The sequence below is a fragment of the Lacerta agilis genome, chromosome 5, assembly GCF_009819535.1.
Source record: "Lacerta agilis isolate rLacAgi1 chromosome 5, rLacAgi1.pri, whole genome shotgun sequence".
NCBI classification, from domain to species: domain Eukaryota; kingdom Metazoa; phylum Chordata; class Lepidosauria; order Squamata; family Lacertidae; genus Lacerta; species Lacerta agilis.
Genome location: NC_046316.1, coordinates 60996727 through 61010350, shown reverse-complemented (window position 1 = coordinate 61010350; position 13624 = coordinate 60996727). Strand labels below are relative to the sequence as shown.

The following is a 13624-nucleotide window of genomic DNA, read 5'->3' as shown; positions in this document are numbered from 1 at the left end:
GTCGTCACTGATTCAGCTATTCCACCCTGTCCTCACTCAATTTGTTTTCTTATATGTGACTGATATAAGCATATTAACACTTTACAGGGTTTTGCTGGAATTGATCAATGCTATTTTACTATAGAATCAATAAAATATATCACAAACCATTAGTGAAAACCAAACAGAAAGAAGAGAGAAGGACAATGTGACAAGTGTATAAACAGTAGAAGGAAGATATCCTCCTTGAAACTTAAGGAAGTCCCTAATGGAGCCTTCCTCAGCCTGATGCTTTACAAATATTTTACACTACAGTCCCCATCACCCAACTATTGCCCATGCTGGCTAGGGCTGAAAGGAGTTGTGATCCAAAACATCTGGAGGATGCTATACTGGGGAAGCTGCCCAAATCCCCCATTCTGAAGCCAGAAGCTACCAGAGCCTTGGGAGACGCAGGAGAGTTGGAATCTAAGAATCTGTGGGTGCGCTGTACTGAATTTGGATTCTTGGGGATCCCAGCTTTACTTTTAATCAATCCATTTTCCCTGGGAATGCTCTGAGAGTGCTCAGATGATGGAGAAAATGCTCTCTGGTAGGAGCACAGAGGGCCTGCGATTCCAGAGAGCAAGGAAAGGGCTTCAGGGGTCCTTGTATTGATTTGTTTCACCGCTGTCTGAAGGGAGATTGAGTGGGATTTAAGAAAGAAAGATGTGTGGAAGCCAGGAAGCCAATTAAGCCCAGTATCCTGCACCAAGCAACTCCCATCAGAAAAGCAAATAACCTTTTGAATTTCAAGACCCCTGAAGCTCAGTGGTAGCAGACACTTGAAAAGAGGCGAAGAGAAACACAACAACAAAAGGGCTGTGGAAGGCCAACGGGAGATGGATAAGAATGAAACTAAATCATTTCTCTACACTGCTGAAGTGGAAAGAGGATGGGAGAAAGAGAGGCTAGACAACATTTGCTCACCATCACTTCAGTATAGCAGGTTAAAGGCAGCTGTGGGGAACAGGATTTGACTATCATAACCTTCTCTACCACTTTAGGCCACTTGAACAGGTGGTCAGGGCTGCCTACTTGCCAGTCACCTGACGTCATTTTGACACCTGGTGATAATTTCAAAGGGGCTTGCTATCAGTGCCAATCAGCTGATTGGTGCTGACAGCAAGCCTAGCTTTGTCCCTTTTCCTCTGCATACTGGTTTGCAGAGTAAAAGTGTCAGTTTGAAGGTGTATTTTAAATCCAAAGCCATGCCTGCAAATGAATGACTTAAAAGTGGTGAGCTATCAGTGCCAATCAGCTGACTGGCACTGACAACGAGCCCGGCTTGCCAAGAAAGAATTGAGAGTGTATGTTAAGCTCCTGACTGTTCCTCTGAAATAGTGTCTTACCTGCGCCACACCTGATGTCACATATGTCATCAGATGTGGGGCAGGTGGGTGTAGGTCACAGAGGAGTGTTCCCAGCTACCCCGTCCTTTGCCCTTGGAAACCTTACAAGGAGAGGGACTGGGAGGGGTGTTCCTAGGAATAAGATGAAACTGTGAAGCTTCCTTATTATTTTTGCTATTGGATGCTGCATGTGTTATTTAAGTAATCTTGTTATATTTATAGTATTGAAATGTGGGTTTTTAATATGTTATCATATTTTTGTTTTGCTGTATTATTATGAAATTGTTTTCGTAGTGTTTGTTTGAAACGCACCCCTATTCCTTTGTTGTAAGCTGCTTTGAGCATTTTGTTGGGGACGGGGAGTGGCATACAAATAAAGTGAATGAATGAATTGGCTGGGGGAAATTTGGCCTGTGGGCTGGAGGCTCCCCACCTGAAGGAAATACATGTCAGAAGAGCAAACATAGGGCTCTTTATATGAAAATATTCAAAACCTGAAACCAGAACGTCCAGGTTCTGCACAGTGTAGAAATTAGGCAATTCAGTATACATTTTTTTCATTTAGCATAAGTAATTTCCTTCTGCTAATCAGGGAGTTCAGCCACTGAGGGTCGACCCCATCTTGGCCTCTTTTGTCTTCAGGAGACTTCACCAGTCATCACCCGCACACTTTAAGATTATTTTTGGAATCTTAAAGGCTTAGCCTCCCCACCCCCTTTTAGAATAAAACTTTGGATTTCCCATTTGCTGAATTGTAGTCCAAATACCAGCTCAGAGTTAGCTAGCAGGGAAGGAGCTGGTCAACGCACAGACATCTATTTTGTTTAAAAAAGAATTTATTAAATTTTATTAATACAACAAACACAAAATACAACAAAACACTACAATAAAAAACTACAAAAATAGTAAAAATACAAACACACACAAAATCTTAACAAACACTTATTTAACTATCCTTATCATATTCCTAACATTGTTTGGGGACATCTAGAGCTAATCTCAGCATCTCTCTGCAAAACTCAGAATTCAAAGGCACCAAATGAAGCATCTTGTCCAACTCCCTATCCCAGAACAAGGCATCTGGTCTCTAAAGCTTCCTCACTATTGAAAAACATCCTGGAATTCAGGAGAGATTATGAATCTTACTAGCTTACAGTGCAGCAGAGCTGTCAACCTTCCTTTTTTTTTGCAATGGGAAACAGCCATAGCTGTCAACTTTCCCTTTTTTTGCAATGGGAAACGGCGCTGGAATAAGGGAATTTCCCGCAAAAAAGGGAAAGTTGACAGCTATGCAGTGCAGCCCTAACCAGGTCTATTCAGATGTGAGTCCGACTGAATTTAATGGGACCGATTCTCAGGTTGGTGGCGTTTAGACTGCAGCCTTAAGGAGCTAACACATAGTGAGATCCACTGTAACACAGTGGTTAAGGGCAAAGGCTATGAGCCAAAAAGCTTTTAGTGTCTATCTAGTGCATTTACTCATTTATACGCTCATATGCCAGGGCTCACATGTATGCCAGATGCTGGAGATTAACAGCAGGGAATGGCTATTGTCAACTGGCTCTGCTTATGAGCATCCTAGAGGCATTTGCCTGGCCACCATTGCTGGTACACACACGCTGCATTAGTCAGACTAGCACGACAATTCGTGTGTGAAATCCCTGCCAGATCAGATCAGCATCAAAATGAGCCTAAGCTGGAACAGTTTGAAGACCCCGTTCAAGAGTTCTTTTTATATTAACCTTCCTTAAGCAACAGGAACAGGCATTTTCAAACACAAGTCGTCAAGCGACTCCTGCTTTGATTAGTTTGCGATGCAAAAATGTCAGGCCCATATTGGACAGGAAACTCATTCAACGTTGCAAATGGCCCATCTCTGCTTTCCCTTCTACATTTAGACGAGAATTAATATAATAATGCCTTGCCCTTCAAGGCCAAACCTTATCAAGATGTCTTACAAAATAGACATCCAGTGCAATGCTCAGATTTAAAAACCTGGGCAAAATATGGTCCCCTGCAGGCATTCTGAATTAAATAGTAAATATGTGAGGGATGGTGGTATGGAGATTCATGCACTAGTTTTTCTGCACTTCAGATATAAACTGCAATAATCATTCCTTCTTCCCAATCAACACTGGGAACTGTAGTTTGTTGGGGTGGGCTAGGCCTCTCTAACTGGGGCTCCTGATACCAGCATTGCTGGGAGGGATATGGGGAGGTTCCCAAATTTCAGTTTTCCAAATGAAACTAGCAACTAAAGGTGAGGCGGCAATGCAAAGAAACTGGGCAGGAACCTAAGGTTTGGACACACAGCAGACCCTCCCCATCGTGCTGAGTGTGCAAATGAGAACCCAAAGTAGGTTGCTGCTTCTCTCTTTCCCTGGCCAGGAGATGGAAGGAGCAATGAATGGAAAGGTGGAGAAAGATCTATGGGGTTTTTTTAAAAAAAAAAGTGAGGGGGAGGAAAGGCTTGCCTTTAGGAATTCGGGACTCTAAGTGACAAAGTGAGAAGCCATGATGGATTAAGGGTTTTGTGATGATGCCGGCATTTTCAGGGTACTTGGAGACTACATTATCAATGTCTGAACTGGCTTGAGGCAGCCAAAAAAGAAATAACAGAAAAATAGCACATTTAATGGGGAGATTAGATATTTCAGGTTGTGTCTACTTTGTTAGGCTTTATGCATACTCCTTCCTTGGATCCTACATGCTTCCTCCTTCATGCCAACCACTTGCTAGCTTGACAGACACTGGACACACACAGCATGAAATAAAACTCTTTCTCTCCAAATAAGTGCGCCAAATACACCGGGCATGGGAAATATCATACTTTTGCAAAGTCATTTGCTGGTCACCTGTAGCAACCAGGCAAGAAGGAGCTTTCAGAAAGGTGGAAGAGAATTCTGGAGAGCAAAGATATTGCTTCCACCCCCCTTTTTTTTCCTTTTGTAGGGCCCAAGAAGGCTATCGTGGAAAATGCAGCAGTCTTTAATGAGAGAATCTGTCTGGTGTGCTCATGCAGTGCTGCTCCTGTGATGCATTTTAAATTGCTTGTCAAGAGGTGAATGGGGTGTTTGTTTACCTCACTAAATTGCAACACTGACTAAGTCAGGTGGCTCTTTAAACCCAATGCAGGAGAGGAAATAATTGCTGAAGGCCAATCACCTTTTAGCCTGAATGGAACGTGTTTCGTTTCACATCATAAACCGTAAGCACACTGCTGCAGGAATGGCATCCTTCTGGGAGGTGATGAACGTGCTCCCCAACCCAGAGATGAAGAAAAACAACACTCAGGGGGGAAATGGAAGTGAAGTGGCCAATTAAAGCAGCTTTCCCAGCTTCTCTGAGTGACTGTCCTCCATTCTAAGTAAGTGACAGCACCAGAAAAAAGAGAGAATATTCTGTTAGAGATTCCTATTCTCCCATGTTAGAAATGTTAGAATATGGGGCAGAAGCTGTAATATTATAACCAGGAAACCTAATGGAACAATCCCCTTGTCTGAATGCACCCTTAGTTTCCCACAATGCTCCTGGGCCTACTGCCACACTGGGATGTTGTGAGAAACTGAAAGGGTGGCAAGACCCAGTTGCCCAGATCTGCTTGGAGTGCTGCTGCCGCCACCGCCGCTGTAACCAGGTAAGCCCACTAGGAGCTACTGACAGAACAGGAGGCCCATCAGAGGAACAGGAGGCCCACTGGCCAGAGTCACCTCAGAACTGGAACCAGCACTGCCAGGAGAACAAACAAGGATCAAGGAGGTCTTTCAGAACCCCAAAACTGCCCTTTGGTGCTACATAATAAGTCTGAAGAAAACCTCACTTTCCACTGCAGCAAGAAAATTGCAAGAGCCCGATAGGTAAAACAAAAAAGCACTAAATTGGAAGCACAACAACATCTCCTGGCATGCAAAGCATTTACAGATCTGCAAGGATTGTAAATTCCTTGGTTCACACCCATGAAAAGGGCCTAAAATGAGGGTTGAAATAATGTGAGGCATAAAAATATAATAAACTGGTCATTCCTGGGAACCTGTAGGAGCTGGCAGGATGAGGCTCTCCACCAGATGATACTCAGTACCTTACCACACTGTAATTCCTAGAATTATTTGGCTGAGGGTATTGTATTGTATTGAAATTGGTACAAAGACTAATCTCAAATCTGTACTGTAAATAGGGCAGTCCCGAGGGATCGTGGTGAAGAGGAGGGCCTCAGCACCCTCACACTGCATGGGGTTCTGGGCACACCCCTCGTGTTGTGGACTGTTTCATTAGCAGCCTTCAAAATAATGCCAGAAATGATTGCTGCAGTTGTTTATGCCAGCCTTGGTAGCAACATAGTCAAACAATTGCTTCACAATGTGTCCAAGATCCCATTTTTCCCAATATGGGCTAACATTTTACTGCTCCACGGTTCAATAATGATTGGACAGTTTAGGGGTGGTACAAGAGAATGTCAACCCACAATAGGTAAATTAGGATTCAGGTGCATAGTGGAAGCACCTGGTGAATCATTAAAGTTTTTTTAAACATGAAATTAATCCGTATTTATTTCTGGGAGTCATACCCAGCAGAGTGCAAAAAGAAAGCATACTGTATTAACAGTTGCAAAACCGATACAGTAATGGATAACTGTTGAACAATGCTTGAGCAGATCAAACATTCAGACTGATGGAAGAATTATTTGCCGGCAGCCAAGAAACATAATTTTGAATCACCCTGAGGAAAAGCAAAGCTTATTGCAGTCAGACCGAGGAGCTCGAATTCTCATCTATACAGAGCAACGTGGGCACCTTTGCAGTTCCACACCCTTGAAGATGGCTGAGCAATAAACCAGCCTTTTGTGTAACATACAATAGCTTCATGGGTTGCTTCATCCATGGGGAGAGCTCACTTGTTCGGTGTGTATTTTCCTGTTCCAGTGAACAGATGCAGCCTGCAAGACAGATGCCTGGACAATCATCCCATTTGGGGACTCATCCTAGGAGAATGGCCTCTCCTTTGCAACAGGGAGCATGATCTTTTTTTAAGACAAAATCGAAAATTCTTTCTAGTAGCACCTTAGAGACCAACTGAGTTTGTTCCTGGTATGAGCTTTCGTGTGCATGCACACTTCTTCAGATACCAGATACTCTTTTTTTAAGAGTACAGTATTGTTTCCATTTGAACAAATACTGCATTGGTCAGCAAACAGACCAATTCAAATGTTTTGCAAGTGTGTAGACTCAGTGGATGTGTGAGTGACTGGAATCATGGCAGCAGGTCACCCCCCGAGCAAATACATTTCTCAGAGGCTACCAGGGCTTTCTATCCTCTGTCATATTGCTTTAGTGTGTGTCAGGCACCAGAAAGGAGGCGGCTGGGGGAGTGGGGGAGAAATGGCCACCCTTCTCTCTCCATACGGGTTTGTTGCTACTGCTGTTATGCTGACACTGCCCATGCCAGCCACATAAGTGGATTTAAAATAAAGGCAAGAGACGAGGTCAGATTCAGATTAGCTCAGAAATGACTGAGTCCATTTCCTGACTTTTGGGAGAAATGGTTTGGCTTATTTCAGAGCCAATCCAACTGAAGCCATGGGGGGGGGGCTATGTGCCTTTCTGTGGTTGTGGCAAGGTTAAACCAGCAGAAGAAATCACAGGGAAGTTGAGGCTATATCTACGCTGATAGGTGCAGGTGATGAAAAGCTGAACAATGCTCTGATTTAAATTCTGCTACTCCTCTTCTGCTAATTTGTCAAAAGGAAAAAGAGGGGAGCATTAAAAAAAATATTTTTTTTGCAGCCTTGATCATGCGACATAGCTATCCAAAACATTGGGAAACTTCTGTTTTTTTTTTACCATGCTTCATGCAGTTGAATGCCTCATAGGCGATGAAACTCACCTGGTATGTGTTGTCAAAGCTGTCATACATAAACCTTGTGATCAACGACGTCTTCCCAACTGGAGAGGGGCAGGGGAGGAAACACACAAAAGCCACAGAGATGCAATTAAAAATAATGGATGCTGTGACCACCAATAATACAAGAGTCCTCATCCAATCACAGGATGGACATTCTTTGGGGCACTCAAGGCCCAGGTGGATGTGACAACGAAGAAGCAGAGATACAAAAAAACTTCTACAAATAGCAATCTGGTGGTGGTAAGGGACATAGGCAATTTGAACTGGGAACTGTGCCGCAGACAGGGAGTTCACCCTTTGCCTTTTAAGTTTGCTTTTTCATACACACACACACACACACACACACACACACACACACACACACACATATATATATATATATATATATATATATATATATATATATATATATATATATTGTTAAGTAGCCATGTGAATCTGTTGAAGACTAGAGTACAAACTCCTTAAACTGACATAAAATTATTGATTCTTGTATTGCCTGGGGTTGGACTGGGTGACCTTTGGGGTACCTTCTAACTTTACTCCATGTGCTGCTCATTCCACCCTTCTAAAACCATATAATTGCATCCATGTGCTTCCTATCAAAGCAACAAGCAGCAGGTTGGGGGGGGGAATCATCAGGGAAAGAGGTTCAGGGGGAAAGGGTTAGCTCTTTTCTCTCATGGTCTATGATTCTATGAGTCTTGAATTGTCCAATGTTCAGCTTCATTGAATGTCCACAAGTTATTGGCCACCTATATCAGGGTTGGGCAGAAGGTAGACTGCAATCTGCTAGTAGATCTCTGGGTGTTTCAAAGTAGATCAGAAGGGACTTCTGATTTCCAGTTGAGTAACAAGGGCAACAAAAACAACCCCCCTCCCCTTTTAAATCAAACTGCAGAAATGAAGAAAGCTGGGAGTCAAGGCAGCAGTGAATTTGTGTGTAGAAAGACTGTAAGCTCCACTCAAAACAAGCTCCTGGGCTCCGAATTATTTAATTCTAAATGTTTGTCTTTTCCACCTTTGGGTTGAATTAAAAACAAAGTAGATCTCACAAGCTGGAAATCTGCCCGGTGCTGACCCCCCTGGGAAGTGTGCATGCAAACCTGTTCTATGAAAGGCCACTGGGACATTACATGCAGAGCTTCAGGGGCTGGATGTGGAAGTTATACATTCCTTACACAACATATGGTATTTTTGTATTTTTCAGGAGATGATGGATTGAAGCCAGGCAATTCAAGTAAGAAACCCAAACTATGAGAACTCTCTAGAACAGATGCCTTGAAGAGACTCACGGGACCTCCTCTTCTCTTGCCACACTTCCATACCTAGGTATCTACACAGAAAACACTATACCCAACCAAAAAACAAAAACAAAACCCCAGCTGATTTCCTGATTACAAAATGCACATTAAAAAGAGAAACATTTAAAGCAAACCTGGTTTAACACCCATCCCCCTGCCCCGAGGGCACATTTGTTAATTAAGAAACTTTACAATGCCATTCATCGGGAGTCTTAATTAAGTATGCTAATTCCCTCCATGGTGTGCCTTCTGAAGAGATGAGATCCGTCTTTAGGTTTAATGAGCACCCTGGTGTTCAACTCACACCAGAAGGAGTGTGAGGGTCTTTAGTATAATTTTCTTTCACCCCCACCCCTATCAGAATCCCAGCTGAAGGAAAGGGGTGGAGAGAGACCATATTTCACCTCAGAGCTGCTCTCTGTGGCTCAAAGCCAGCCAGCTTAACACCTTAGCATTCCTCCTACATCCACTGTAGGAGGTAATTTGCCTCTGCATACCAGTTGCTGGGAATTACAAGTGGGGAGAATGATTTTGCATTCAGGTCCTCCTTGTGGGCTTGTGAGGCATCTGGTTGGCCACTGTGAGAATTGGATGCTGGACTAGACAGGCCTTTAGCATGAGCCAACAGTAGAATATAATCATTGCGAGCTAGTAACTCATGCATTTCACCATGGAAAAGCTACCGCAACTTTGGAAGATACAGAAGACATGCAAAAATAGGAAGCCAAAGTCTCTTTCCCTTCCTCACAATGCTGAAGGATACAATATCTACAGACACTCTCAGTACGCAGCATCACTTGTTGCTGGCATCCATCTGTCTCGGGAGACAATGGAGGGCTAAAGTCAAACTGCTGGAAGGTTGCAGCACCTGCTGTGGCTGTAGAGACCAATATGGGAGACACATATTTTGTTGCAGTTGGGGCAGATGAAGGCATCTGGTTGTGCATCAACCAACATTTAAAAAGGCACTAGTCATATAATTCATTTCTGATATTCAGGAAGAGAGTGTCCACACTGATGTAGCCAAAATGGCAGCAACAACGCATGGGAAGGAGGTGGTATTTCTTAGGCCCCTTCCACACCATACATTTAAAGCAGTATCACACCACTTTAAACAGTTGTGGCTTCCCCCAAAGCATGTGTAGTGCAGATGAGGCCTTATAAATAAATAAGAAAAGAACCTCCCCCTCCCAAAAAACACAGCCCATTGAGAACAGTGTGTGGTCGCTGGACACAGAATGCCGATTGGCTGTTGTAGGGGGGCAAAAAACCAGGTGGGAGGGGGACATGATGCTGTGGCTAGAGAAGGAGGAAGAAGCACAGAATAAAAAGGATTGAAAGAACCATCTCATTGCTTGGATGAGCCATTTCTCACTTCATGCTGAGAAGCTATTTTAAAATGTCACCAGGTATGGGAGCTGCCACAAAAACAGAGAAGTCCACGATTCTAATGTGCCTGGATTGGGCACCAGTTTATCCACCCTGCCCTCCAAAACCTCTAAAGGTAGCAGCAAAAAAAAAGAGAGTTCCTGCTTTGCAAGCAAATTTTCATTTGCCAACCTCTGGAAATAGCAGAAAGCTGCCTGGGTGTGTCTGGGGATGTTTGGAAACTCATAAGCCCAAGAGCAATTTCTCTATACTAACCTTCCTGCTGCTCTCGTGGTACTCAGGAGACCAGCAGGAAAGATGGGTTGAAGGATTGCAGATGTGAGTGAGCAGCATGCTTTCAATGGAGAAAAGGCAGGTCTCTTGAGGCTGGAGAGTGCAGAGAGGCACTGACAATCTCTTGCATTTTCATGCAATGCACCAATAATTAGAGAGGGGGGAGACTCTGCATTAATCTACTACAACACCAGTTAAAAACCCATTTGAGCTGGAATAGCCCTCCCCCCTCATTGTGCTAGATCAGACTCCCCAAACCTGGTGCCCTCCAGATGCTTTTGACTACAACTCCCATCATCCCCAGCAAGTATGGGGGCTGATGGGAGCTGTAGCCTTTGGACTACATGTTTTGACATGTTGAGGGCGCTAGGTTGGAGAAGGCTGTGTTAGATCTTTAGTGCTCATAGTTGAAGGGAATCCAAAGTCATCTTAACTGAAAACATTCCCACTCTCTTTTAAACCCTCCTGTTGCCTTCTGTATGGCTTTGTGATCTGTAGGAAAAGATGAATGTGAAGGGACCGTAACTTTGGAAGCCACTAAGCCCTTGCTCCTCATGCATTCTCATTGTTGTTGTTCAGTAATTCAGTCGTGTCCGACTCTTCGTGACCCCATGGACCAGAGCACGCCAGGCACGCCTATCTTTCACTGCCTCCCGCAGTTTGGCCAAACTCATGCTAGTCGCTTCGAGAACACTGTCCAACCATCTCATCCTCTGTCGTCCCCTTCTCCTTGTGCCCTCCATCTTTCCCAACATCAGGGTCTTTTCTAGGGAGTCTTCTCTTCTCATGAGGTGGCCAAAATACCGGTACTGGAGCCTCAGCTTCAGGATCTTTCCTTCCAGTGAGCACTCGGGGTTGATTTCTTTAAGGATGGATAAGTTTGATCTTTTTGCAGTCCATGGGACTCTCAAGAGTCTCCTCCAGCACCATAATTCAAAAGCATTCTCATTAGAGACTGCTTATTGTGAAAGGGACAAAAAAGATGAACCAAAGAGCCAATCCAAACCAAACTATGGATATTTATAGAGCAGCTCTAGCCAGTTCAGTAGAGGATAAGGGGCTGATGCAGGATCCTAATTGGCTGCTGAATTCTACAAGGCATTGCATGATGCTTGCTCCCCAGAGATGCTCCAGAAATCCAGAGCTTCATGAAGCTGACAAACAACATCCTCCCTCTCCCTCTCCCTCTCTCTCTGTTGCTGACAGATTGCTGGGACAAATAATGCAGAAATTGAGGAGGGAGGGAGGAAACTGTATATTGGATTGAATGTGTTTTCCATTATTCAACAGCATGCCCAGCCCAATGCATTTTTGCCTCCCCTGTTCCATGTATCAGACTGGCAGTTTCATCTTATTTCCACACTGGTGACAAAAGAATGTCCTTCACTGCATGCAGCCAAAAACAGCAGGGTAGCTGAGGAGCACATAGCAGGCTGCATAGTACACTTGGCTGCTTCCACTCCTGACCCTCATCATCCGCTGCCTGAGGCAGCCACCTCACTCGGCTAATGATAGGGTCAACCCATTTTAACAGCAATATCATACAACTACTGGTGTCTACAGTCAAACTCAAATTTCATGCTGGATTTATATCAGAATCTATACTCATAGAGGACTGATTATTTAGAACGTCTACATATCATGTCTTCAGTACTTGCATGATTTCCAGTTCTGGTTACTTCCACACTAGCATTTATTCTGGAATAGCCATGATTTGTTCATCCTCTTTTTTTCTGAGCCATTTTGATGACATAATCACCCAGCTGTTGTTTTCCTGCATTTTCCCTGTAGTTCTTCCATTTTTTCCAAGACTACATACATACAATTTTTGGCAGCAGCCATTACACATACAATAACATAAATCATAACGAATGCAAATTAGCTTCTTTTGTAATTTGGTTTGCAAACTCAGTTCAGATCCCACAGTAGCAATCCATATCAAGTAACTAACGGTGCATGCACTCCTTTTAGGGGTTTAGAGTAACTGCAGTTTGCCATGATGACCAAATTGAGCGAACTATGGTTAGTATTAACCAAGAATTGCCTTCAAATCACCATCTGAAACCATGCTTCAAAGTGTGTTTGCAAACCATGTTTCAGAGGCAATTCCATGTTAATAATCACTATAGTTTGCTTGATTTGTGCAGACATCATAGTACATTTGACCCCAAATCATGGAAGAGAAAACAGGGATACAAAGGGAGGATGCAAGAGGGAAGAAGCATATGAGCCTATTGCGTATTAAAAATCCTCCAAACAAATTAGTGAATTGTACCAGTATCTGGTTTACTTTAAATGTGTCCTGTAATAAAACTGACAATAGTCTCAGCATCAAAATATAAGTATCTGAATATTTGTGTTCTTAAATAGTTGTGTTTTGCACTGTACATTCCTTTTTTCCAATTCTGTGTTTATATTTCCATTCTGCTGTGAAGGAGTTATACCTTGAATGACTATTGTTGGTATATCTGCACAAGAGTTAATGGAAAGGTTCTGGCAATGGAATATGTACAGAGCCAGCCCACAGTAAACTAAGAGAAAGGCTATTAGGGTGGCTTGCTTCCCAGGATCAATCTCATCAGAGTTTTGAGACGGGTTTGGGCACATAGTATAGCTATAATGCATTTCCCCCCTATTCTGTGAGTATCCTGATTGATAGCCGATAGAGGTTCCCCTCTAAAGGATGCTCTCAGCCACCTGTGGATTCCACCAAGCAGAACACACAAGCATGCTCCCCTGAAATTGTCCTCTGAAACAGAAACTACAGTAAAAGCAGCTAGATGTTTTGGAAGACTTAATTCCTTTATTAATATTTGCTTTTATAAACTGCAGTAAAAACACATTAGTGGGGTAGGAAAACTAAGCCTCCTAGAGCAAAATATACACCAGGAGGCTTAGTTTGGTCAGAATCGAGTATACACTTGCAGAGTAAATGCTAAATACATTACTTCTGGTTACAAATGAGCCTCCACAGCCACTAGAGGGCTGTGAAAATTTGTGTCCTGGGCTTTTTAGACTCATCTAGCCATGTACAATCTGAACCCAAAGGGGCGTATTGTTTGCCAGTTGTGAAATATATTGGCATTATTTTCAGTTCTCCTACCCCCACTACATACCATTCTTGATTAATGAAGTTTTCAGAGAGTTTCACTCATATTTTCTGAGACAAAAAAACCCACAAAGAAGTTGCAAAGTGGCCAGACAGGGACAACTTGCAAACCTGAGCTTTTCCAACATACATTTTACATTCCTTCCATTTATTTATACCCTTCTTTTTGCTCCAAAAGGAAGTCTAGGGTCTTCATCAAAACATGACAATTAAAAAAAAACACCATACAGGGGAAAATATTTGGCCATAAAGATGCTATATAACAAAGCTACAAACTTTTC

The 13624-nt window shown here is 43.1% G+C and overlaps 1 protein-coding gene across 2 annotated transcripts in view; it reads right to left on the bottom strand.

Moving 5' to 3' along the window:
- The window catches only part of RAB6B (RAB6B, member RAS oncogene family), a 53998-nt gene that overhangs the window by 17308 nt on the left and 23066 nt on the right, over positions 1 to 13624 (bottom strand). For both annotated transcript variants that reach the window (XM_033150144.1, XM_033150143.1), the window contains exon 2: positions 7251 to 7309. In XM_033150144.1, coding sequence (XP_033006035.1) covers positions 7251 to 7309 — 59 coding nt within the window. The remainder of the gene's footprint in view (positions 1 to 7250; positions 7310 to 13624) is intronic.